Consider the following 26,904-nt stretch of genomic DNA (forward strand, 5'->3'; position numbering starts at 1 on the left):
GGAGTGCATCCTCTTAAAAACACAAAACAAAACAAACAATAAAAGAAAAAAAACAGCCCTTCAAGACCAAAGGCATTTAATATGTTGACGTCGGGGAGGGAGTAGAATTCTAGGATCCCATAATCTCAGTGTTCATTGACTGAATAAATGATTAAAATTGGTAACTTGAAAACTGTAAATATCCAGTATATGTCCACTATTAGTGTAGACACTATAGCAGATATAAAGAGTTTCTATTTGAACCAATGAATACTAGATACAGAATTTTAACAGCATAAAATGCTTTGTTCCTCTCTTCCTTTAGAAGAAAAGAATGCCCATCATCTTCTGATTACTGTTTTCTTTAAACGTCATGATTATCCTTGATCTTCATCTTTAGTAAACTATTCCTTGTTCTACCTGGTTGCTGCACTCTCTATACTGTGTAGATTATTTGTTATGGGAAGTTTTTAAATGTTTGTAATTTCTTTGGGAACTTAGGAAAAAAGGACAAGCATCAAATTTTACTATAGACTGCATCTATCAGTAGTAACAATAGAGCTATTTATGACCCCATTATTAAAAAAAACAATTTCATAAATTACTAACAAGTGGCTTTGCCAACAATATTGTTATTGAATTAAACAAAAACAGCTCCTGACTTTTGTTATAACAATTCTGCAGACTATGCCTTGACGAAGAGTAGTTTCCTGCTTTTGCGGTGGGAACAGACCTTGGGAGCATGGAGAGAAGACTGGTCCTCAGGGACTGAATGGGACAGTTGCACTGAAGATGACATTTATTTGGATTATGCGTAAAGATCCAGCTCAAAATTTGGACTTTCCACTTGAATTATATACTAAAGCAGGGTGCCTTGAAGTAGTCATAAAAATGGTCAAGGAGGCATTAGTAACACTGCTTTTTCACCAGTCAGGTCCAAATGAGAGCCTGGACCACACAAGTACATGAACTTCAGGGAGAGGAGTTTAAGATTAGAGGAAAGAGCAGCTCCTTCTTTCTTCATTGCACCCAAAATATACCTATACCTATACCCATACTCATATAGAAATCTGTATCTTTATTTATCTACCACTACCATCTACCTACCTATTTTTTTGTGAATGCTTTTAACTTCTGGACAGATGATGTAAGTAATATTTTATTAGAAATTAATTTGTGCATATTTCAGGAAGACTGATAAGGAATGAGTGATAGATACTTCTGTCAAGGAAAAAAGATGTCACCAAAAACGAATTAAAGCTATTTGACATCTTCGCTCAGCGATCCCCAAACAAAAATGTTGGGGCCAGCACGACAGCCTCTACGTAGAATAAGCTGGAAGGAGTTAGACAACGAGGCTTTGTAGGTGACTATGGAAATATTAAGTAATAAGGACAGAAAGAATATTCAGTTCAGGGAGCTCCCAGTTTAATAGATTGTGTTCTCTTTTCCTTAGTATTTCTGGAAAATGAAAACTTACGCAGTTGTTAATTATGTAAAGGACAAAATATAAATTAGAACGTGTCAGTTTAACTTCTGTGATCAATTACGTCAGCACACAGACCGTTTTCCTCTTTATTTTAGGGGCTTGCTGCCACCTATGGGTAAGAATGGAGTATTACAGTTTGCATCAACACTGCCCAATATGCACCCACAAGTTGTAAGTAGTGAGTTTCAGATGTAGTTTGAGATTCACACACTTTAGTTCAGTTCAATTCAGTTTAAACAATATTAATCATCAATATTAAACACTTAATTATATGAGTGAAATAATTATCATAAATGATATTAAATTAATTTAATATTGTGCTAAAAAACTTGACTCATAAAACAACATAGCTACATATAGGAAACAAGCTTGCACTGCCAGAAAAGTGTAGGTAAGAATAATGTAACATTAGATTTTTCCAAGACTCTAAGCTGAATTCATTTTACAACATTGCCTTTGTCCTCAGATCAATAACATCTTCTTTAGCGAAGTCTGTCCTACCAATGATGATTGCCAGTTGGCATCTGCTCTGGGAACTGTGGGAAGAGCTCCAGGACTCCCTCTCCATCTTCAATGAAAGCTCTAGAAACACCCAATTTTCTTTTATCTTTAAAAAGCTTGAAAACCACTGACATAGATGGTATCTCCAGTTCTAAAAAAAAAGTAATTTTTTGTCCAGATATTAGAATATCTTTTTACTCTGGTTTATTACTGTATAGATTAGAACACACAGAAGCTCTGAAATACGAAGATCTGACTTGTGTTTCAATACAGCAAAAAATAAGACCATATAAAAATTAAGGAAAAAACAGTCTTGGAAGACATGTTGACAATTATTAATGTAATTTGCAAGAAGTCTGTCAACAAAATATCAGCTGGCATGCCAAATAAAGCTGGGTCCTGTAATTGTAAATAAGGTTTTAATGGAACACATTCTATACCCATTTGTTTACAGATTGTCTGTGGGTGTTTTGCCTCACAATTGCTGAGATAAGTAGTCACTGCAAAAGATTAACCAGTTAAACTAAAAATATTTACTATCTGACCCTACCAAAAAAGCTTGCCACACCTAGAACAAAGCTAGACAGCACCCTTAGAGCAGGAGGATTCTAGCCCAGTATTTGGAGATCCTTGGCTGAGTGTTTACGGAGACAGTATCTCTGTCCTCTTAGATCTTATATTCTAATTAGCACATTTACCCCGTCACCAACAACAGAACAGGGTATTTCAGTCACTGTGCTTGTAATAATGACCCAGCAATGGCACTGCAGTAAGAACTGCTGCTAATTATTGAGTACTTGCTAGGAGTTATGCTCAACGTTTCCTATGTATCATTTTATTTAAACTTTATATGAACTTAGTTGTGAGAGAGACTATATTGTTCCCATTTTCAAGAGGATAAAATGAGGCACTTTATGTGTGTAACATACTTTGTGTAACATGCTCAATGTCACATTTAAACCAACACCATCCATATCAAGGATCTCCAACTCTTAATAATGAGACTAGGGGTCCGGGGAGTAAGTAGTGGAGGATTGCTCATACGCGGCCTTCGAGGGCAGGCAAGTTTGCTAGAGGTGATGTATTAGCTAATTCATAAGGGAAGCGGAAGAGTTAACCAGAAAAACAGAAGAGAGGATGGGTATATGAAGGCCATAGGCTATCTCTAAACTCCCTAACAATTTTGCAGAGTCATGTGTAATGCAGTCTTTGTCTGGCTTCATTGATTAAATTTCCTCAGTTAATGAGAGTTCACTGAGAAACCATGTGAGAAATAATAATACTGAAAATAACAAAACTTCATTTATTGAGCACATTCTACATGTATGCTAAAGCTCCACATGTATTGTTTGTTTCATACAGACAGTAACTTTATTAGCAAATACTATTACTATTCCCACTTTACAGATGTCAAAACAGGTAAAGACAAATTATACAAATTGCCTGGAGTGACTTGGTTAGCAGCAGAGTCAGTTTTCAAAAGAAGTCATTCTGATTCCCAGACTCTTAATCACTGCACTGAACTGCCTTACCTTGTTCCTCCTTGAGTATAACCCCGTAGCTGTCAGAGCAATGGCAACCTGGCAAGAATTCACCCCTACCCAGCTGACTTTCCATGTCTTGAATTCAAACTCTCCAAAGGTGAAGACTTACTGGGTTTAGAGAGAATTCGTTCTACCTTGGAGCCTCCTGCTATGGACTGATTTGAGACTGGCCCCTCGCCCGCCAATTCATATACTGAAGCCCTAAGCCCTAGTGTGACTGTATCTAGAGACAGGGTCTTTAGGAAGTAATTAAAGTTGGTTGAGGTCAGAAGGAGACTTGCAGATGGTCATTATCCTCATGGTGAAGAGAAAAAACACTCTTCCTCTTCCTATAAAGTCACAGTATAATCAGAGTAGGGCCCCACACTGAGGACCACAAGACAGATGCAGTACCAGAATACAGAGAGCACTAATTCATAAAATCTTCCTCTCCTCTGCGCCAGCCCCACAAATGGTCTGTCCTGGTTGCCGGGCACTTGTTTGGGTTGAAGTAAAAACTTGCATGGGTCCAGGCAAGCACTTGTAACCCATAAGCTAATATCCACAGTAGAGCTGTCGTGCCCTTCAGAACCAGCAAGAGCCTCCTGGCGGCCAAATAAGTGAACTTCCAGCCAGAACTGTAGCATCTGTGCAGCGCTCTGATGGTGTTGTCTGAGTTGTGGACACAAGGATCAATTCTGCTTGGATCTCCCTACAAAATTTTGGTATGAGCTGCTTGGATTGCGTTTATTATAAAAAATCAGTTTACTTTCAGAAGGGGAAAAGAGCTAGGCAAAAGATTTTCTGTTTGAGTTGAAGAATATTGTGGAGTAAGTGAGAAGATCAGACTGATCATAGAAGACTCTAAGCCCTCGAATCATTTGTAATGGAGGCCACTCTTCTGAAGTCACAAATCCTGTGCCTGGTAGCACTTGGTAGAGATATGAACAGGTCCCCGAGCGATACAATAAGCCTTCTCAGCAGAGAACAGGAAGGAGTTACAGAAAATTTCACTTAATGGAGTGATGGTAGGTTATCTCTAAAGGCAGTCACGATCAATTAAAGAGGCATCAAAATCTCTACAACTCAAAATAACTGAGTCAAAAATAACTTAAAGTCATCTCAAAAGCGTATAGAACTGTCAGAAAGGAATGGTGGTTTTGAATGCAAACACTCAACCTCGGGAAGTTAAAGCTCTTTGCCCAAGAAGATGCTGAATGACAGGAAAGAATGTGGAAGCTAAAGGAACAACAAAATGCTTGAAAATCTCAACTCAGGATGGGAACTGGTGGTAAATGATAAAGAGAGTTAGTTAAAATCTCTGATTGAAGCTCTCCTGAACATAAGTGTGCCTCATCTCATTAGAGAAGATCACAATGATGATGGCAACTTGGAATCAGAGAAAAAGAAAGTGACTGAGAAAAATGAGCCCAAGATAATCAGCCAGAAGTGGATTCGAAGTAACTGAAATCCTTCTTTACACAGACTTAAAAGAGAAAATGATATTTTTAAAGTTATGTGAAGACAATCAAATGAATGAAACAATTCAAGGTCTCAAACTGAGAGAGCATCTTTACAAGTGTGAAAACACACATTTTGAACACGAGGTTCAAAAGCTTCAGCTGAGACTTCAAAACCTGTATCATGAATATGAACCACGGCATCAGCTGAGGAGGGGATTTATAACCCAAAGTGGAGCAGAGCACACGGAGGGGAAGGCAGTGTGACTACGAAGGCAGAGGTCGGAATGCTGTGGCCATTCAAGCCAAGGAACGCTGGCAGCCTCCAGAAGCAGGAAGACACAGCGAAGGAGTTCTCCTCTAGAGCCTCAGAGGGTGTGAGGCTTCGCCAGCTCCCTTAATTTCAGACCAGAGAACCGATTTCTGGCTTTTGGCTTCCAGAGCTATGAGAAAATAAATTCATTGGTTAAAAAAAAAAAAAAAGAAGAGAGTTCAGACTTTCCAAAATTTATGAAAATACCAGCTTTACACATTGAAAGCTTGACACTGACAGCAAGATGGCCAAAACCTGGAGAAACAATTGGAAAGCACCATTTATTCCTATCACTGGATTTTCTACAATTGACAAAAGAACTGAAGTTGCTTGGCAGCTCAGTTGACTGAAAGCTCGAGAAACTAAGCAAAGAGTATGATGAGAACAGGCAAACCTGGGCAGAATCAGAGCTTAGAATCCAGCTTTTGCCAGGTGGCTCTTTTGCACTTGCAGCTCAGAGAGGGTCAGGGCATTCCCTGCATCCCCAGGTCCCAGGGGAGGAGGGGGAGTGAGAGCACGGGGATCCAGGGTGATGTGCAGGTTTGATTCAGGCACAGAGCAGCCAGCTCCCAAACATCCACATGCACAGCAGGTCTGATGTGTTCTCCTCTCTTTAAAGTAATTTTGATTGATCTTTTACTGGTGTAACTGCGGCCCTTTAACTGATGATCCATTTTCTCTCATTAATGCTTTATATATTCTAATTCCTAAAAGAGTAATTCCAGAATACATATGGCTGAAATTATAATTCTTATTAATACATTATTTTTATTTCATTGAACCTCCTAATATTAGATTTTATAAGCATTGTATTTTAAATGAATAAATTAGTCCATGATTACTTTAGCCACAATTGAAGTTTGACATGACCAGCTGGAGATATTTCAAACATTAAAGTCTATTTCCATATGCTATCAGGTGTACTAAGAAATCTGTATAAATAACCTAATAATTGATGATTGGTTTTGAAAATAACAGGAAAAAAAAAACAAAAAAATACTAAATCAACAACAACCAAAATTACTAGTGTTTTTAATTTTTCATTCTCTTTGTTTTTGTTTGTTTGTTTGTTTGTGTTGGGGGGGGTACTTAGGTTTATTTTACTTATTTACTTACTCATTTTAATGGAGGTACTGGGGATTGAACCCAGGACCTCATGCATCCTATGCACTCTACCACTGAGCTATATACTTCCTCCTATTCTTCACTCTCTTTAAGAATTTTTCTCATTTTTGGATATGCTTAGTCATTTGCAGATGAGTCCAATATAATTTAGTTGCACTTCCCCTGCAGCTCCAGTGAGACCTGCTATTAAGATTTTTATTGATTTAGTAAAATTTTATAGATCAATTTAGAGTGAGTTGACATTTTTTTAATGTTGCCTCATACCCAGAGAAAAACATACATGAGTGTTTAATTAAAACTTCTTTTATATTTTCATTAGCGTTTTGTTCATCCACATGCTGCACATTTATTTTAAGACTTGTTTTTAGGCATTTTAACTTGCCAATAATTATGCAAATTTTATTTTAAAATGTTAATCTTTGTTTCCTTTCTTTCTTTCCTTCAGTTAGCCTCTTCATCTAATCTCTGGGAGAATGAATAAAACAGGAAGATAACACATTTGTTTGCTATATTCTAGCTCTTAATTTTGAAAAGCTTAAACTCTGGAGGAGAGAGAGTACTTGGTGAAAAAAATATCCTTGGCAGAAAGATGACAAGAACAGTATGTTCCCTGTCTCCTGTCATCCCCCCAAACACAACGACACATGGGCACACCCCGACCAGAGTCCTCTAGATTTGGAAAAGGGAGAAGAGAGAGGTAGAGGCAGAGTCTTTAAAGGAGTGGTTGTAGGGCAGATCTAGGCAGAACGACCAGGATCGGCCTCGCAGAAAGTTTCCAGTGCCCCCCAAATGGCTATGAGGCAGCAGCGAGCTGAGAGGACCTGAGGGTGCCTGACGAGCAAGGCGACGTCTGCTGCAGAGGATGGACCCCAGGGCCGAGCCCCTACCCTGACAAAGCCTTGCCGCTGCAGAAACTGCAGGACCTTGGCAGCACCAGGCGCTGTACCTGGCGTTGCACAAGAAACAAGCACTCTCCTGTCTTCCAAAAGACACACACACACACACACACACACACACACACACACACACACACACAGATTAATAACTGTTTTGTTATATTGATAATATGTTTCCTCATTTCACCTGAATATGCCCCACATCATTTTGTGGACTTATTAAAAATGAGGGCATGATACCACATCCGTCACTTTGTCATTTCAGGTGAGAAATAAATACAGTGACACTTCGGTTGCTGCTCTTTATTTTTATGGAATTCTGTGAGTGACTCAAAATTTATGGATTTATGTGTATTATCACAGAATTTGCCATTTATTTGTTCCACATTTTACTAAATTTGGCATGTATTTTCATGGGTTGATATTTAGGAATGAGGTTATTTGTGGCTTAGTTTTTTTAGTTCTGTGAACTTTTTAACATCACATATTACACACATATATAAAAGTAAATTAACCAGAGGTACACAATGACTGCATAAGTACAAAGTGATCTACCTATTACAGCCCTTAGTCAGGAGAAAGTGTTAACAGCAAGTCCTCCTGAACTGCCTCACCCCTTGCACAGCTGGAAAGCTTAAGGGTATGAATCACCCATGTGGTGGCTGCCCAATTTTTTTTTCTTTTTTCCTTTCAAATTAACATAATTTCCATACACTAAAGATACCCTCTTGGTGTACAATTCTGAGAGTTTTCATAAACAGAATCCACGTGCACCTACCTCTTCAAGCAAAGTGTGGCGCCAAAATCTCGCCCCACAATGTACCTTTTGTCTATTTGAAATCAACACGTATCCCACTGCCAGCCCCTTGGAAGCTATTTATCTGTTCTCTGAGCAAACAGTATTGCCTTGGAATAATGTCATATAAATAGAATCAAATAGTATGTAGCCATTTAAGTCTGTCTGCTTTCACAGAGCATAATGCAACTGAGACTAATATTTAGAAAAATGCCATATTTGCCTCACAGCTCTAGTGCTGCCTGTTCAGCGACATTTTCCCCAAGCACAGCCTGCCAGGGCCACTTATTCACAAGAAATAAATCATTTTTAACACTGGGGAGAGACATACAAAGTTTATTAAAATATAGCTTGACAATTACTATGCAAGTATAAATGAAGATTAATGGATGCAACAATGAGGGGGCATAGAGAGTGATGAATGTGACACTCTGGAGATGACTTACTTTTCTTGGCATTGAATTTATAACTCCTTTATCACTGGATTTATTTCACCTGAATCATGAAGACGCTCTTTCCAATAAGAAATAGGGGGAAAGGCAGTTTAGGCAAAGGAAACTGTGAGGAAAAGGGTTTGGTCGCGTGAAAACATGTGGTACATTTTGATGTCACAGTGCAATAGACTGTAATTACAGGAAAGGATGTGAATCAATCTCAATTTCCTAATTCAGGTACAAGACCTCTCCACCATCTGATGTTATGAAATCTAGATATAATACCACTGAGTTGTGTCATGCTAAGTAACTGGAATAGATCATGCTGTGACTTGAAAAAAGATGCCAGACAAATTTTTGAGGCTATGATTAATTAGTGAGCATTTTGTTAACCAGGTAGGCAATTAGAGACAAATGACAATGACTGGGTATCAACTTACATTTTGTCTTTTGTTTTTTAAATATTAGAGGGAGAAAAATGAAAGGACAAAGCAGTTGTTCTGAAGCAGGCTATTTGGTGCCCTCATGTATCAAAGCCAGGTCTCTCAGCTGGGGGTGCAGAAGCTACTCTGTCTTCTGAGACCAATAATAAGCCTTATTCCTAACTCCCTCATGAACCTACTGAATAACTGTATCCATTCAGACCCTGGACCTACCTTTCTTCATCAGCACAATTTATACTTTTACTGGGTTCAATTTGACCAAGCAAGTACTTTTTGAGTGTTATCAATGTCATGTCAGTTATTGAGCCATCTTCTGTGAATAGCATGTTGATCCACACAATCTTTGCCTTCAAGGACCTCACAATTTGGTGGGGTAGGCAGATGGGGAAATGGTGAGCTTTTGTGTGATGGGTAGAGATAAAAGCTGTGAAAATGTTAAGTACATGGAGCTATGGGACTCCTTATTGGTACGTCAAGAAATCACTGGAAAAATAGATGTCTCAGCTGAAAGCCAAGACTGAGTAGGTGATAGCTAAGTAAAACGCAAGAAACAGAAAAAACAATAAAATAATGCTATTTGCAGCAGCATGGATGGACCTGGAGATAGTTATTCTAAGTGAAGTAAGACAGAAAGAGAAAGAAAAATATCATATGCACTAGTATATATAAAATAGATAAACAACAAGTTTATATAGTTGTATAGCACAGGGAACTATATTCAATACTTTGTAGTAACTTTTAATGAAAAAGAATATGAAAACAAGTATATGTATGTATATATATGACTGAAACATTATGCTGTACATTGGAAACTGACATAACACCATAACCTGACTCTACTTCAATTATTTTCTAGTTTACTTTGTACTGTCAACAACAAAAAAATCACTTCTTTTCTAATGTCTCATTTTTACACTTGGATGCCATCTGTAATTCCAGAGGACACACAAATTGCTGGGAAGGAGGATTGATTAGAGGGAAGAACAAAGAATCAATTGAGGTAAGTGTGGGAGTGATGGAAAGATGATGGGGTCTGGGTAATACTTTCTTTGCTCATGGAATTAGCTGGCTTCTTACCTTTGTGTTGGTTATTGACAATTGGCATTCAGTTTTCAGTCCCATCACTTCCTCACCGACTTTTGACTTTCCTTTACCATAGCAACTAAAAAGCACAACTGTCTTCCAAGCCCCTCTCTAGGCAGCTTACTAGATGCAGATGCAGTTTCCAGCGTTAGTCTCATGTGGGATTTGGAAGGCACTCCATCTTCTATCAAAGCCTTTGATACATACTATTTTTTAAATAAATTGTTTATCTTAAAATAAGCATAGAAACCATTGATCTCGATGGTTTCCCCAGCTCTAAAATGAATAACTTTTACTCAGATATAACTAGAGTATCTTTTTTACTATTTTTATTATTAGGCAGGTAAGAAATACAGAAATTCTAAGGGGCTTAAAATGTTTCAGTAAAACAAAAAGTAAGACCATGTACTTAAAAATTAAGGGAGAAAGAAATAAACTATGGGCAAGGCAAGTGGTAAATAGTACATACAACCTTTTAATTATCTGTGAGGGATCTGCAAACTATGGCCCACAGGTCAAATCTGACTGTAGTCTGTGTTGGGGGATAAATCTTTATTGTAACACAGCCATCCCCAGTCATTTACCTATTGTCTGAGACTGTCTTCACGCTATAATGATGGTAAAGAAGTCTCAACAGAGACTGTATTGTCTTAAAATTTACCATCTGCCTCTTTACAGAAAAAGTTTGCCAGACCCAGAGCAAAAGCTGGGCTAGCACCCATGGTTCTGGCTCAGCTGGAACTAAGTACATAGATCTGTTAGTGTTCAGTGATGACTAAGACAGTGTCCCTCTCCACTTAGATGTCATATTCTAACTAGTACATTTATTCGGTCACAAGCAACTAGAATAGGATATTTCAAAAACCATGCTTGTAAATAGTATAGTAATTTACAGAAAGTAGCTCTGTCAGTTATTTAGTATTTAATGGATATTTTGCTATTAAATATTTGACTTAATTGTTACACCATCACAATGATAAGCACTAGTGTATTAGCTGTTTTCCAGTTTAAGTAGCATGCTTAATGCCACGTCTGAACCCGGGCATCAGTGTGACAGTGCGGTCACAGGAGTGCATGATAGGAGGAGGACTCTTAGTCAGCCTTTAAGTTCAGGGAAGTGTGCTAGAGGTGCTGTATTAGCTAAATTATAAGGAGTGTACAGGAGAAGGAAAGGTGAGAGAGGGAGAAAGTGAGGATTTACAAAGGCCGTAGGCAATGTCTGAATTTCCTGACAACTTCCTGTAATTTTATCTTCTTCTGCCTGCAGGGAATAGGTACAGTAAGGCAATGGGGTTGCACTGATAGGCTCCGTGACAAATAATAATATCAAAAATAACATGAGCCTCAGCCATTTGTTGAACATGTTCTAAGTGCCATGTTTGTTAAGATTTGACATATATGTTGGTTTAATCCAAAAAGTAACTTTGTTCAGCAAATACTATCATTAACTCTGTTTTACAAATAAAGAAACAAAGGCAAAGATAAACATCTTACCCCAGAATTACCTAGATGGGAACTGGCAACGTCGCTTTTCCAGGCAAGGTGTTCTCATTCCGGAACTCATGGTCTCAGCCACCGCACTGAATGGCTTCACCGTGTTCAGCCTCCTCAGTGTAACGCGGTAGCTCTCAGAGCAGTGGAGCGCTGGCAGCTGACCTTCCATGCTGAGAATTTAAATTCTCTGAAGGTGAGGATGCCTGGTTCAGAGAATCAGCATTTGTCTTAGAGTCTTCGTCAGGCAGAGCTGTGATGCCAGGTCCCTTCCTGTGAATCAAGCAAGGATCCCTGATCTAATCAGTAGCAACCAAGAGTCAACAGATTCAAAACATTAGGAGGCATGAGGCTGAATGTGGCTATCAATTGGAGATTCTTGAATGCCTCTCTATTTAGGTAGTTATTGGATTATGAGCCTCATTTACATATCAAGAAATTAATTTTATGAACTATTAAATAAGCTGCCCAAAGTCATACAGCTTTTAAAGTATCAGATTACAGTTTTGAATCAAAATTGGTCTAATCCAATAATGTTTGTTCTTTTTTCCCATACCATGATAATTCACATATGTACACAAAATTTAACTTCCTGATACCTAAAATAGTCAGAAAATCCAGGAATTTAATTAAGTAGACTAAAGTCTATGGTTTTTCTTTGAACTTTCTAAGCATAATTTGATGTCTGAAAGGGTTGCTGACAAATCATTCATGAAGAAAAGCTGCTGAAATTTTCAAATATGTTAACAATATTTTCATTGGCAATATTCATAAAAGTTTGAGAATCTTTTAGAGATTGACTTCAAAATTTGTTATCCAAATTTTATGCAAACATATCTGTATGACGTTTTACTTTGCTTCACCTATTATCAAATGGATTGCATTGACATTTTTGAGGTATTCAATTTTTTTTAAATCATGGCTTAAAGTATTATAACAATTTTGCCAATAAAGTTTCAAAATTTTATCATGGAAAAAACAAAATGATCAGATTTTTAGTCAAAAAATTTCTGAGGGGTTTTTATTTTGGAGAAAAATAAATGCAAGCCAAGAACACACATACAATATACAAATTTACTTTCTCTCCAAAAGTAAGTTTGTTTAGAAAACAATATGGAAATTTCTTTAAAAATGAAACACAGGCTTGTCACACTATCCAGCAACTCCATTCCAGGAACCCTATCCAAAATAATGAACACATGTGTACACCCAAAGAATTACACTCAAATGTTAATGGCAGCATTATTCACAATGACCAAAAAGTGGAAACAACCCAAATGACTGTCAACTGGTGAATGGACAAACAAAATATAGTATATCCATACAATAGAATATTACTTGCCAATAAAAAGGATTATAAAATACTGATAAAGCTACAATATGGATAATCTTAAAAAGTGAACAGAGCCAGTCACAAAAGAATATGTATGATTTCGTTTATATAGAATAACCAGGAAAGGCAAATATATAGAGAGAAAGGAGATTAGTTGTTGCTTGAGATTGCAGATGGAGAAAAACTGAAGGCAGCATAAGATTTATCTTTAGAGTGACAGAAATGTTCTAAAATTCGATTGTTGTAATGCTTGTACAGCTCTGTAAATACGTTAACATTCACTGAATTATACACTAAGAACAGGTGAATTCTTCATTACATAAATTACATCTCAGTAAAGCTATTTTTAAAAAATGAGTTTGCATCTTGTAAAAATCTGGCTTATTTCAAATTGGACTAGGGTGGTGGGTGTTTGGGACAGTTAGACAAAAATGAAGTATCTTGACAACTATTAAGTTGCTTTGTAAATCTATCCATTTCCTAAATAATGAAATTACTGCTCTAAAATATCAAGCATTCCTTCTATAGTTATAGAATTTAACTAATTATATATTACAAGTTATAATTGTGAGACTCAAAATACTTTGAGATTTAGAAAGGGATGACAACATAAATCATATAAACAAAAACAAAAATGTCACACAGCTTTGCCACCTGCTAAAACATTTTATTTAAGGCTTCTAGAAGAATCTAAGTAACATTCAACTATAATCATGACACTAACTAGCCAGACATTTCAATTATAAAGGTATTGTATAATATATACTTCAGGTGCAAACAGTATTACTTATGTATATGGATGGCTGTGGAAAGGGAAAAAAAAAAACCTTTTCCAGCTCCCTTCAAAGGTAGTTTAGTATTCCAATCTTATTTTTAAACAACATTGTGGAAAATAGTAAGTTGAAACAAGTTATTTTATTAAAATAATGATTTTTAGAAGTTGCTTTTATTGTTGTGCACCAAAAACCAACTTAGCACTATAGGTCAATTATACTTCAAACAGAAAACTCTTAGAAAAAGAAATCAGATTTGTAGTTACTGGAGGTGGAGGGAAGGAGGACTGGAAATTGGATGAAGGGAGTCAAAAGATACAAACTTCCAGCTATAAAACAAATAAGTACTATGGATGTAATGTATAACATGATAAATATAATTAGCACTGCTGTATGTTATACACAAAAGTTATTAAGACAGTAAATCTAAGAGTTCTGATCACAAGGAAAAAATTTTTTTCTTTTTCTTTTATTTTGTATCTATGTGAGATGATGGATGTTTACTAGATTTATCATGGTAATCATTTCATGATGCATGTAAATCAAATCATTATGCTGTACACTTTAAACTTATACAGGGCTGTATGCCAACTATATCTCAACAAAACTGGAAGAAAAAAATAAAAATAAGTAGAAATAAATATTGCTTTTATTGTATAAAAATGATAAACAAAAACTTTGAAAAGTAGTAATTTCTCAGTCTTTTGTAAAATATGCTGATCTGCAAGATAGGAAAATTGTTTAGCTGGTAAAACATGGTCACCATGTTGTAATTTTGTGCTTTTGCATAGTTAATTGATATGTAATCAGGCTGTCGCCTCTATATGATTTTATGTTCAAAAGTAAACTCAGTCAGGGATTAAACCATTTCTATTGAATATTCCCAAGAAACCTGCTTGAAGTCAATGATGCTGAGATATGTTTAAATAAAGAGCTTGCTTTCTGGCTGCTAGGTATCCAAAAAAAATATTGCTATGATTTATGTCAAAGAATGTTCACCCTATATTCTCTTCTAGGAGTTTAATGGTTTCAGATCTTACATTTAGGTCTTTAATGCATTTTGACTTATTTTTGTATATGATGTAAGAAAAAGGTCTAATTTCAGTCTTTTACATGTAGCTGTCCAGTTTTACCAGCACCATTTATTGAAGAGACTGTCTTTTCTCCATTGTGTATTCTTTCCTCCTTTGTCATAGATTAATGAAAGATTCATGCTTATAACCAACATTCATGCCAGGCACACAGCTCCCCTCCCCCAGCTCACTGATGTTATTTCCTAGAGGCATGCTATAATAAACATCATAAAATTCACAGTTAATGGATGCCCTCAATGAATTTTCTTTAATATATCAAGTCTCTAGTTGATTCTTCATTAAGAAAAAGGAATTTACTATTTTGGGGAGCAAAATGTCTGTTCCATTTAGTGTCTCTGTCTGGGAGCAATGTCTTCCCAAATATAAACTCAGAGCCAGAACCAAGACATTAATTTGTGAAGATCAAGTTTGATCTGGTGATGCCACTCTTTTCCCTTGATGCTATTTCTATCACCATCCCCCCAACCCCTCCCCCAAAAAGATGTATCCAGGTGAGAGCCAAGCTCTCTCATTTAGTAAAACATACACAGGCCCAGGAATTCATATATTCTATAAATGTGTGTTTTTCAGTAACTCTAAATTATACTGATCACTGTAAGAGGAAAACACTGAGGAATGATGCCCCTGTCTGTAAGAACAAAATATGAGAAAAAGCAAAATTATGTGGTATTGCACTTTGGTTTTATTAACTGTAAACTAATATATATATATATATAGTAGTATATATATATATTTATGTTAGCTACCCTGTGCCAGACTAAGTGCTCTCTCTCCAGACCTCTCCTCCTCCATACCCGCTCCCACACATACACTATTGTTTCTTAAACTCTACGGGGTAGGTATTATTATCATCATTCCCACTGCACAAAAAAGCCAGGTTCAGAGGTGTTAAGTGTGCCATCTAAGGTGACACAGCCAGTAAGTAGATAGCAGGTCTAGAATTAGAACCCAGGTACCCTGACCTCAGTGTTTGTGCACTTAATCACTGTGTTTTTCTGTTCCCTGAGTTTGGGGGTTTTGCCCAAATAAATTTACCATAATTTTGCAAATAAGCCTGACAAGAGCTGAGTTATTTCCCATCTCAAGGACATTATCATTTGAAACTTTCTCCTGTTAGGCTTTTCTTTTCCATATATGGTTACATTGTACTTATATTACTCTTGTTATTTTATGTTATACAAGTTGTATCATAGTTATCAGCTCTAAGCTTCATTTTATCTTCTACACAGACATTCTGTATTATTTCTCTCCTGGTGATATTCACTGCATTTTACACATACCACTGATTTTTATAGTTAGGGCACCATGCATACACTGTTTTTTTCTCCTTTTCAAAAATTAAAAAAAAAAATTTTAAAGATCTGAATATTACACCAAATTGTGACGAACCTCACTACATAATCTGTTAAAATATTCTTCTTATTTCTGTTATTCCTCCAGTCCTCTAATTTTTATTCAATATATTCTTGCAGACTCAAGCCAGTTGAGATGAATTTTCCCTTGAGATTTGAAAAACAATTTTAAGTTGTTTTCAGTTTGTTTCCATCTTAACTCAAGTATACGGAGGAAAATTTGTTCTCTGCTACAAGCCTGTTGTAAACTCATAACCTGGTATTCATCAATCAAAACTGAAGGGGAAAATGAGCCCATTATACTTTAAACTGTATGCTCAGAGTTTGCTGGAAGTTAGGTAAGTGATGTTGTCCAGGAAAGGATAAAAGTTGATTGCATTTCTACAGGTATTGATGGACCATACATTTACAAAAAAGCCTGATATGATTTAATCCTGATTATAACCATTACTTTAATTCTGGTGATCTCAAAAATAGACTGAGAAAAATGATGGGTTTTGTTTTTTTTTTCCTGTACACTAAAAAAATCTCTGGATTTTCAACCTGCTCACATTAAATTGTTCTTCCACAATTAGGCTCTAAGATGAAACTCATCTGTCCATCCCCACCAAAAACATATGTTTCATTTTTTTTCTAGAAGATTGGATGTCATTTCTGTATGTAAAAGGTGGCTAAACACAAGTTTGGTACACCACCAGGAAATTTTTTTCCAAGATAATTTAATATAGTTCTGGAAACAGGTTTTAAACTTTTAAATGGTAATTTCTTGCAAATAAATTATAAAGTTTCTAAAAGAACTTCTTTATACATTAGGTCACTTGCTGTCTTTATCACCATACATAGTCAATGCCTCAGTTCTCCAAATCCATAGATGAAACAGTGGCCTGAATCCTGACACCCACCAGGACCCTGGGACTAACCTGGTCACTGGGTCACCACCGGACTAGTGAGAGAGCTCTGCAAATCCTCAGCAAATATATAACTGCTCTCACGTATTTGGAAAATGTTTAAACGCCCTCCCATTCGTTTCTGAAAACCTGACATATAGACAGAGGAAGAGAGCTACTAATGTTGCAGCATTAATCTCTATGTCCTCCTCCCATTGTTCATTACTGATGCCTACAGTGGCAGGTGCAAGTTTTGAGAAGCACCTTTAGGGGCAAACCAGCACTCCGGATTACTGGGTTAAGAGTCCATCTGCAGCTTTCATCAGGGTCACTGCCCCTACCAACATACCCTGCAAGGCTCGTTTTATTGGAGGCCCATCTGAACAGTTTCTAGGATTACCAAGTTTTCCCAAAGCATTTGTTAGAACAGCGAGAGGTAAGACAGCAAATTATACCCTGGGAATTTTCCCCTTGAATGTGTAACTAATGTTGGAGCCACAACTGCCGGGTCTCCGGGGACAGGCTGGGAGTGGCTTTCCGGCAGGCGGGTGGGGCTTGGGAGGGAGGAGTCACCAGGCTCGCGCGGTTATCCTTGGAAGAGCCCTGCGCCCCAGAGCGAGGACACGCGGCGACCCTGAAGGGGGAGCAGGAACAGACTGAGTCCTGTGATAGAAGAACTGAGGAGGGGCTGCGATGGCCCCTTCCTACCCGCACCCACAGCCAGGGCCCTGCAACGCCTTCGTTCCACCCGCGGCAGCTGCGATGCCTGGCGGAATCTGGGTGCTGGCGCTGGCACTGATGCTCCTGGCCCCGGGGAAAGGTTGGCCAGGTAGGGCGCTGGCGGATGGGAGCGCAGCGGCGCCACCTGGGCCTTTGGGAGAGGGGGGCTGACTTCCTGGATGACACGTGGAGAGTGCTTGCGGATCTAATGGCCTCATCTATTATTTGTCTCTTATCAACCTCTACTCTGCCCTAACACAGTCTTTGGAAAGGTCACCTCACAATCTTAGTGCGCTCCAGTTTTCCTTTGCGCACAGGCGGTTGTTGCCGCCTCTTCTCCTCCTCTTAAGACCCCCAGTCCCGCTTTTGTTCCTTTGTCTGTTTCCTGATGATATTCTGCTCCTTAAAGTCCCTTTAATTCACTGTAAGAAAGAAAGTTTTGCTGGATCTGCCAGGTGTCCTATGGACAAATGGATCTGAAATATCCGAAAAGAGCTCAACTCCAAAATGCACGATTTCTACACCACTCATCACCCCCCGGAAATAATAAATTGACGAACAGTTTATTCCTATAGTAATTCAATAAGTTTTGTGTATAATATTTTTCGTTTATCTGTTAGAATCTGTTTTGCTACTGTAAAAGAGATCTCTAAGGAGAGATTAGCTCTCTTCCCACTTCAATCCAAGACTAAGGACATATAATTTAAAGTACAGTGAAGTTAAAACAAAACAACATTCATTAGCCCTTCCTGATCGTTTTTGTGTTCACACAGATGGGAATATTAAATGAAAGGTGACTTGTTCTTAGACAAGTTTACTTAATTTTCAGAAATGAATCTGATCTGTGTAAAATTACCTGAAGCTTAAAAAAAAAAAAGATTGTGAGCAACATTTATAAACATTCAAGGTATAATTTTGTTTTATCACTTTGTTGATCTTAATCTATTTTACTGAGGTAAGTTTACTCTGTAAAAAAGGGAGGGAGAATAAGCACCCCGCCATGTAAAAGTGTAAAAAGAATATTAGAACCCAATTAAGTTATTTCCTGAAATGCTACACCTCAACAAGCTATCAGTGGTCTGTGTCTTCTTTGGTTTGCTTACACATTTACTAGATCTTCATGAAGAACTGTTAAAAATACATGTAATAATATATTAAATATGCAGTTATTATAGTTAGATAATGTTTCCAGAACAGTGACCAATATTTATAAAGGAATTTACTTCAGTGTTTATTAAGATCACGTAACCACTTCTTGTCTCTATAAAATAGCCTTGTAATCCCTTTACTGAAGGCGAGCAGTGCCGTTACCAGGTTCTAAGCTCATACCATGGTGGAGTTTAAAATAAAGTTTATAATAAACTTCTATATATTTACTAGAGTTAGCACAGATAAAAGGGGAGACAAATGGAAAACACAAGACTTTTTGCATACAGCTTTGTTACAATATAGTTCATATACCATACTAATCACTCATTTACAGTGTACAGTGGTTTATTACAGGATACAATGACATGGGTTTATGTATATAAACACGTGCAGCCATTACTATAGTCAATTTTAGAACACTTTTGTCACCTTCAAAAGAAATACCATACTCTAGCTAACCTCTCTCTACCCCCTCCTTCACCCTCTCCATCTTCCCAACTGTAAGTAATCACTAATCTACCTTCTGCTCTATAGATCTGCCTACTCTGGATATTTTATCTAAATGAATCACATAATAGATTGTCTTTTGTGCCTGACTTCTTTCATTTAGCATGATGTTTTCAAGGTTCATCATGATGTAGTATGTGTATTGGTACTTCATCTCTTTTTGTGATGGAAGAGTATTCCATTGTAAGTGTGTACCATGTTCTGTATACAAGTTCATCAGTTGATGAACATTTGGGTTATTTCCAACTTTTGACTATTACAAATAGGTCTGCTATAAACATTCAGGTACAAGATTTTGTATGGACATGTTTTCATTTCTTTTAGAAATATACCTAGGAGTAGAGTTATTGGCTCACAGGGTAATGGTGTTTAACCATTTCAGGAATAGCTAGGATATTTTCCAAAGTGACTACACTGTTTTATATTCCTGCAGCAGTGTATGAAGATTCCAATTTATCCACAGCCTTGTTCATCAGCACTTGTTATTACCTGAAATTTTGATTCTAACCACTCTAGTGGGAATGAAGCGACATCTCACTGTGGGTCGATTTGCATTTCCCTGGTGGCTAATGACGTCAAACATTTCCCATGTGTTTACTGGACATTTACACATCTTCTTTAGAGAAACACCTACTCAAATCTTTTGCCAATTTGTTAATCAGGTTGCTGGCCTTTTCTGTTATTGAATCATATGAGTTATTTGTATATTCTAGGTACAATGATCTTAGCAGATATATGAATTACAATTATTTTCACCCATTCTCTAAGTCGTCTTTTCGCTTTCTTGATAATGTCCTTTGAAGTACAGAAGTTAATGTTAATGAAGCCCAATTTATCTATCTTTTGTTGCTGTGCTTTGTTGTCATATCGTGAAATATACTGCCAAATCTAAAATCATAGAAATGTACCCCAACGTTTTTCCCTAACTCTCATAGTTTTAGCTCTTGTATTTTGGTCTCTGATTGATTTTGAATTAACTTTTGTGATTGGTATAACCAAAAGGTCCAACTTCACCCTTTATTGAAAAGACTGTCATTTCCCATTAAAATTAAAGAGACTTAGCAAACCCATCGCTCTATTTAACCGTGCCTTTTAGGCTTTTGTGTTGTTGTAGAACCCATAATACAATTTTGAATATCAGAAGCTTAATGATTAAATTTTTATTTCTCAGTGAATTTGGAGTTCGAAGGTGGTTTTCCCCTTTCCTACATCTTTGGGGAAATTACACAGTTTTTTAAAAATTCACAAATATTTAAAATTCCCATAGAGCAATATAACAAAGATTTTATAATTATAAACTCAGCTATTATGAAATGGCCGTCCTTAGGCATTAAGCACATTCATCTCTTAAAAATACATTGATTTATTTAGTTTCTTAACATACTTGTTTGTCACCTAGTTATAAATCTTACAGAATGCTAGTCTTAGCCAATGTATTAAACCAGAAAATAATCTAATATAGGTTGCTTACATCTACAAATAAAACTAGAAAACTGTTTGCATATTGTATCATTATGTATCCATTACTTATAACCTGATGCACTTTTTTAAAAGTATTTGAAATCCAAGTATTGCAGATTCTATTACATACTGCCTAGCTTCTTTAAATCTTATTGGGAAGAAGATAGAATAAGTTGAAATGTAAATTTTAAAGTATATTTTACATATGCTTTTGTTTTGAGAGAAAAAAAGCTACATTGAGTTTGCTAGAAAGCTTTGTACATCATTCATGTCATGAAATTGACTGATGAAGTAGGCCTGTAGAGTTATTCTTTCAGTACTTGGGGAGCTAGGCCCCTAAATTCCCAAACGAGAGCCCAGACCAGCTATAGTTAACTATATCTTCCATTCTAGAGTTAAGGTTGTAATGAGGTTTTTAAGAGTGTGGCTTGTTCATTGCTGATAAGATTTAAAATTGTTCTATAAAGACCTTGAACATCCTAAAAGAGACAAGTAGATCTGGAAGGAAAATTGTGAAATAAACGGTACAAAGAATGAGCTAGTATTAATTACACAAATCAGGGATTTTCCTCTAAAATAAATAAATAAATTTTTAAACATCTCTGTTTAAATATTCTTTAGTATTGTTGATGTCACACTGTAATTTCTTCTACATTTATTACATCATTAGCTTTGAGTTAGAAAACAATTATTCAAAGCAGCAAAATCAGAGGAAATGTGAGAATTACAGAAGCGCCTAGGAAGAAGAAATACTGCACAGAATAAAGATGGAGTTATTGACTTTTTCCCCAAGACAAAATTCTATTACAGGGTAAGATCAGAGAAAACATTTGAATAATTCATGCAAACCTCGCTAGTAATCTCTTTTTAAATATTTTCCTTAGTTTCTAACCAGATGCAATCACCTGATATTGACAGGAATTAGAAATATTTCAAAATTAAATGAAATGATGGTGCAGTCCCTGACTTCTACCCACATACGTTTTATAAAATATTTATCTACTGTTGTCAGATTGAGATAGTCAGAGTCACTGGAGCATTTTGGGGCATTTATAACTGGTGAAACTAGAGACAAAAGGAAGAAGAACCTTTTGTGGTCATTCCAAATATCTTTTACTAAAAAAAAAATTCTTCGGGGAGATCTTTTATCACACAAAACAGTATCTTTATAACTACAAACAACAAAATAAAAAGCAAAAAATTATAATAAAGACAGTTTTCATAAGCTGCACTTGTGAGACTGACTTACAAATTAATATCTCTAGCTTATTGTGCTCCTTGTTAATTTGTTTGCAAATTGATTTTAGTTCATAAACACTCTGTAACCTAAAATTATATAAAAAAAAGTTTGAGAGTTTTGTTCAGTTAGATAAAAATTTTCTATAGTGAGGTAGCTTAGTAATGATTAAACTTTTCTTCCCCATTTCTGTTTCATAGATATTATCTTTATTGGAGTGTTTTTCTTGAACAAACATAGTATCTAATATTGGGAGATTTTCTGCCCACTGTGTCAACAATATGCTCTGGTGTCTAAATAAGGACAGTTCCTTGTGTTTCTTATGATTTGGGAGACAGGAGCCTCAAACAAGAGCTGTATTTCTAGGATAACTGTTTTCATTGTCTCCTGTTCGCTTCTCTTTCATGCTGGGAAAAGAAACTTTACGTTTTGCCTCTGTGGGTCTGACAGAAAAAGTATCTTGCAGGCCAACTACTGCTCAGAAAATGACTTTCCTAAAAAAACTACAGAACTGTCTCTTTCTACATGGTCTTTTCTTGTTTTCCCTTCAAAACTTTCCCCCTCCACCCCATTCCTTTTCCTGTGCTTAGAAATAAAAATTAACTTCAATACTTTCATCTTAAAAAAAAAAAAAAGAAAGTTGAAAACTTTCTATTTTTTCCAGCACTAAAAATTGCAAGAGCTCCAGTACGAAGGCATTTTACAAAAACTGTATTGGCATTGAAAGATTGGTTTCATTCATTGCATTCCAGAATCTGCCAGAGATGGGATCTGGGGGGCATGCAGCTACTGTGGTGCAAAGCAGGTCATGGAGGGTCAATAATGGCATTCAAATCTGAAGGACCATTCTCAAGAGAAGTCTTTGTAAGGCCTCTGCCTCCAGATAGTAGGAATACACAAATCCTGACTCAACAGCAATCGGCAATTTTGCTTTTCCAAATTAAATGAAAACAAAATCCTTGATCCTCAAAAGTACATTCTAAAGAGTTTTTGATTTGTTTGTTGTATTTATGGGAAGTGCAGATTAAGTCATCTTGGCACCTGCTAGTTCAGATGATCTTTTTGTGCACTTATGGGTTTATCTGCTCTATTTTTGTTTGAGGACTAAACTTCAATTTAGGACTGAACCATGCTAAGGTAGGGAATACACACATAAAGACATCTATCTTTCCATTCTAGTTCAGGAGTGCACTCCTGGGGGACACCAGTTGCTCCAGAGCCCTTACAGAAGTGTCCACTTTGACTCCTTACACCTCCAGCAGTCAGCCATCCAAGACCTGATATGTGACCATTCCCTGTCTCCCGGCTGGTATCGGTTTCTCCTCTTTGACAGACCTGCTGAGATGCCAACCAAATGTGTAGAGGTATCAGCTCACTATTGTGATCTACATGTGATCTTTCTTAAGTGTTTTTTTCATATAAGGATTGAATCTTGTTACAGCCGATTTGTTTCTCATGCTGAAATACTATTTTAATTTTGTGTCAAGATTGAGTTAAGCCAAGGGAGTCCTCCCATATTCCCTATTCTGAAAGTAATAGTAATAGTGAATACAGTGCTCAATGGTCCACCCAGTGTTTTCACTTACGCTATCTAACTGTCACAACTGTACAAGACAGTCTCTCATCATGACTCCTATCGTACAGTACAGGAGGCCTATTTTTAGGTGTAACACTCCTAGAGTCACCGAGGTAGCAGTCAGACAGTCAAGTTTTGATCACAGGCAGTCATTCTCCAGGGCTCATGTACTTAATCACAGTAGCTTGCAAACAGTAAAATACTGTGTATTTTAAGTGCTTCAGTTCTTGTCTGCTTAATAGAAGGATTATGTCTTAATGGGATGTTTTCCTTATCGTTACCTACATTTTTAAAATTATGCCGAAGTGGAAATTATTTTCTTCTTTACCTATATAATTCAAAAAGAATTCAGGAAAGATATCCCAATTTGGCTTCAAATAAGGCTTTAACTTCATTTTTTTTTTCCAATTTGCCAACCTGTTGGTCCATCTCCAGATTTTGAACAATCCTCTCCTTCTCCCCTGATTTTTTGATGCTTCTTGAACTGTGTGTTAACTTCTTACATATACTATTTCCAGAAATTTTTCAAGAAATCTCCAAGATCAGTCTATCTTTGTACTATATGTTAGAATGACTTCAAGTTGACTTATTCTCTTTTAGAATATTTCAGCTATTTTAGTAAGTCAACTGATACTGAATTTGTCTTGTTCACAATATAAATGCAATAAATGGGATAAAAATATTATAACTGAATAAGATTATATTAATTATGAGGACTCTATCCTTAAATTTACTATTCCATAAATGTACTTTACTATACTTTTTCTTTTATGCTACAGTACAAGTTATTCGATTTTTTTAATGATTTATAATTTAATATTTTATAGGTTGTTTAAAAGAAAATGCAAAGTTGATTTATCTACCATGTATGAAAATACCTTGAATTTTCAACTTTTTTTTTCTCTGATTCAAAAGATGAATCACTGTGGAACACAGGCCCCGATCTGGCTGTCTCTGAGAGATTCAGAAACACTGCCCCCTCCTGGAGAGATCAAGCAACTGACAGCTTGTGCCACCTGGCAGTTTTTGTTTAGCACTACAAAAGACTGCTGTCTTTTTCAAATCCCAGTGTCTGTAAGAAACTGTGGGAAGTTCTTTGTATACTTACTACAGCCCACCCAGGGATGTATGGGATATTGTGCAGAAGGTAAGAAAACATGTGTAATACACATGAACTGCTAGTGATGGAACTCTGTGTGTCGGTGTGTTTGTGCCATCTTCTGGATGGGGTGTACGCAATTAATGCAAATCTCAGTAAGAGATCTGGTTTACTACTATTGCTAGAGTGAGGCTAAATTCCTGGTTTCAGTTGGGCCAGATTTGTTCAGAATTCTTTGCCAAGATCTTAAACTTCTCAAAAATATTTGTCAGTGTGAAAATATCAATGGTTAACGTTGGTAGTGATAATATAATGAATATTGGTATCATTTATCTACTGATAACGTACAATAAGGACCCTTCTCCTTCGTGATATTCTTCCTCAAATGCTGTAACCCCGGTCTAATTATGAGCAAATTCATATAAACCCAAGTTGAGAAACATTGTATAAAATACATGAATAGTACTCTTCAAAAGTGTCACAATCATGGAAAGCCATGAGAGAGTAAGAAACGAACAAAGACTGGAAAGGGCTAGGGGAGTATGAGTAATGCACTGTGATGATATCCTGGATTGGATAACTGTAACAGAAAAGAACATTTGTGGAAAACTGGTAAAATCTGAATAGAGTCTTCAGCTTATTTTAAAGTAGAGTCCTAAAGTCAATTTCTTAGCTTTGACAGATGTATCATGGTTTTGTAATATGTGAACATTAGTGGAAGATGGATAAGGGGTATGAAGGAAAGCTCTACACTATTTTTCAACTTCTATGTAAATCTAAAATTATTTTAAAATAAAATGTTTATCACAAAACAAAAATAAAATAAAGAATAAAATTATTTTGGAAAGCAATAGGTGTTATAAATTAAGGAAAACAGGTCAGTATAATAGGGGTTGACTGGCACAGGAATGCTGTCTTACAAAGGCACTTGGGAAGGTCTCTCTGAATAGGTGATGAACTTGAGCTGAGCTCCGAATGAAGAGAATGAGCCAGTCATTAAAAGGTATGGGAAAAGAGCATTTCAGATAAAAAGAAGAGCAAATGCAAATGTCCTTAGACAGGTGTGAAGATAAACATTCCAGGAACTGAAGAAGAAACAGCTTGGTGGGAACAGACTGAGTGCGTGAGCCTTGTGAGATGCTGTCAGAGAAGCTGGAAGGTAACAGGGTCTGCAGCGTCTGCACGCTGTTGGTAAGAACTTACATTTAGGCACAATTGCAGTGTAAAGTCTTATGGGGTTTTAAGTAAGTTAATAATGCTGTCTGAGGGTTGTATTTAAAAGGTTACTCTTCCTGCACTGTTTACGAGGCTGTTGCATTAATTCAATAAAAAGGTGGTGATTTAAATGTTGGGGAAGGCGGGGATGGCTTATAGCAGAGACAAAGGAAAGAGGGTCCTGAATTGGGATGTCTTTTGGAGGCAGAGCTCATGCACTGGCGATGAGAGGAGATGGAAAGAGAAGAACCAAGGACAATATCTAGAATGAAAATACATGGAATTATAAATTGCAAATAATTGCAATTAATTAAATTATGAATGAAAAGATTAAAACTTATTGTAAATGGGAAAACTGGAGGAAAGAGGAAGATGACATTATAATGTGGTGTGGCTAAAGAAAGCCTTTTCTGAGAACAGGCCTTGGCACTGAGAACTGGAGGGTAAATGGTCCTGGATCACATAAAAAGTGAGGGGAAGAACACCCCAGACAGCAGCAGTAGCACGTGAAAGGCCTTCAGGTGATTAGAGTACGGTGTGCTCGCAAGCGTGAAAGCAGGACAGAGATGCAGGGTCTCACTTATCAAGGGAGAGCATAAAGAGACACAGGTTTGGAAGAGCAGCCTGGCCTAATATTTAAGAAGCTCTGTGTTTTATTCTCTGTGCATTGAGAAATCTTTGGAGAATTATCCTGAGAAAGTTAGCCAGTAAATCTTCACATTTCTTACACAGCTGCTGGCCAGCTAGTCCTGGCTGGAAGCAGCATGTTCAGTAAGGAAGGGCAGCATCTGCTCAGTTCGTAGAGCTAATGTCATTCTCTGGGAAGAAAACCCAGACAGGTGCATTAGCTTCATTGAGTGGCCATGCTGAGAGATTCTGAAAAATGTCTTTTTAGTATTTTTTAATACTCTTGCCATCAAAAAGTAGTTAATTTTTATAAAATTTCAAATACTATTACCAAATATGTG

General features: G+C 36.7%; 1 protein-coding gene across 1 annotated transcript in view; it reads left to right on the forward strand.

The window, feature by feature from the left end:
* Window positions 1-17,734: 17,734 nt before the first annotated feature.
* Window positions 17,735-26,904, forward strand: part of VWDE (von Willebrand factor D and EGF domains) — a 92,331-nt gene continuing 83,161 nt past the window's right edge. The window contains exons 1-3 of the mRNA XM_064487386.1: window positions 17,735-17,792; window positions 23,226-23,410; window positions 24,538-24,769. Coding sequence (XP_064343456.1) covers window positions 17,735-17,792; window positions 23,226-23,410; window positions 24,538-24,769 — 475 coding nt within the window. The remainder of the gene's footprint in view (window positions 17,793-23,225; window positions 23,411-24,537; window positions 24,770-26,904) is intronic.

This window comes from Camelus dromedarius, chromosome 7 (assembly GCF_036321535.1).
Source record: "Camelus dromedarius isolate mCamDro1 chromosome 7, mCamDro1.pat, whole genome shotgun sequence".
In the NCBI taxonomy this organism is placed as follows: Eukaryota; Metazoa; Chordata; class Mammalia; order Artiodactyla; family Camelidae; genus Camelus; species Camelus dromedarius.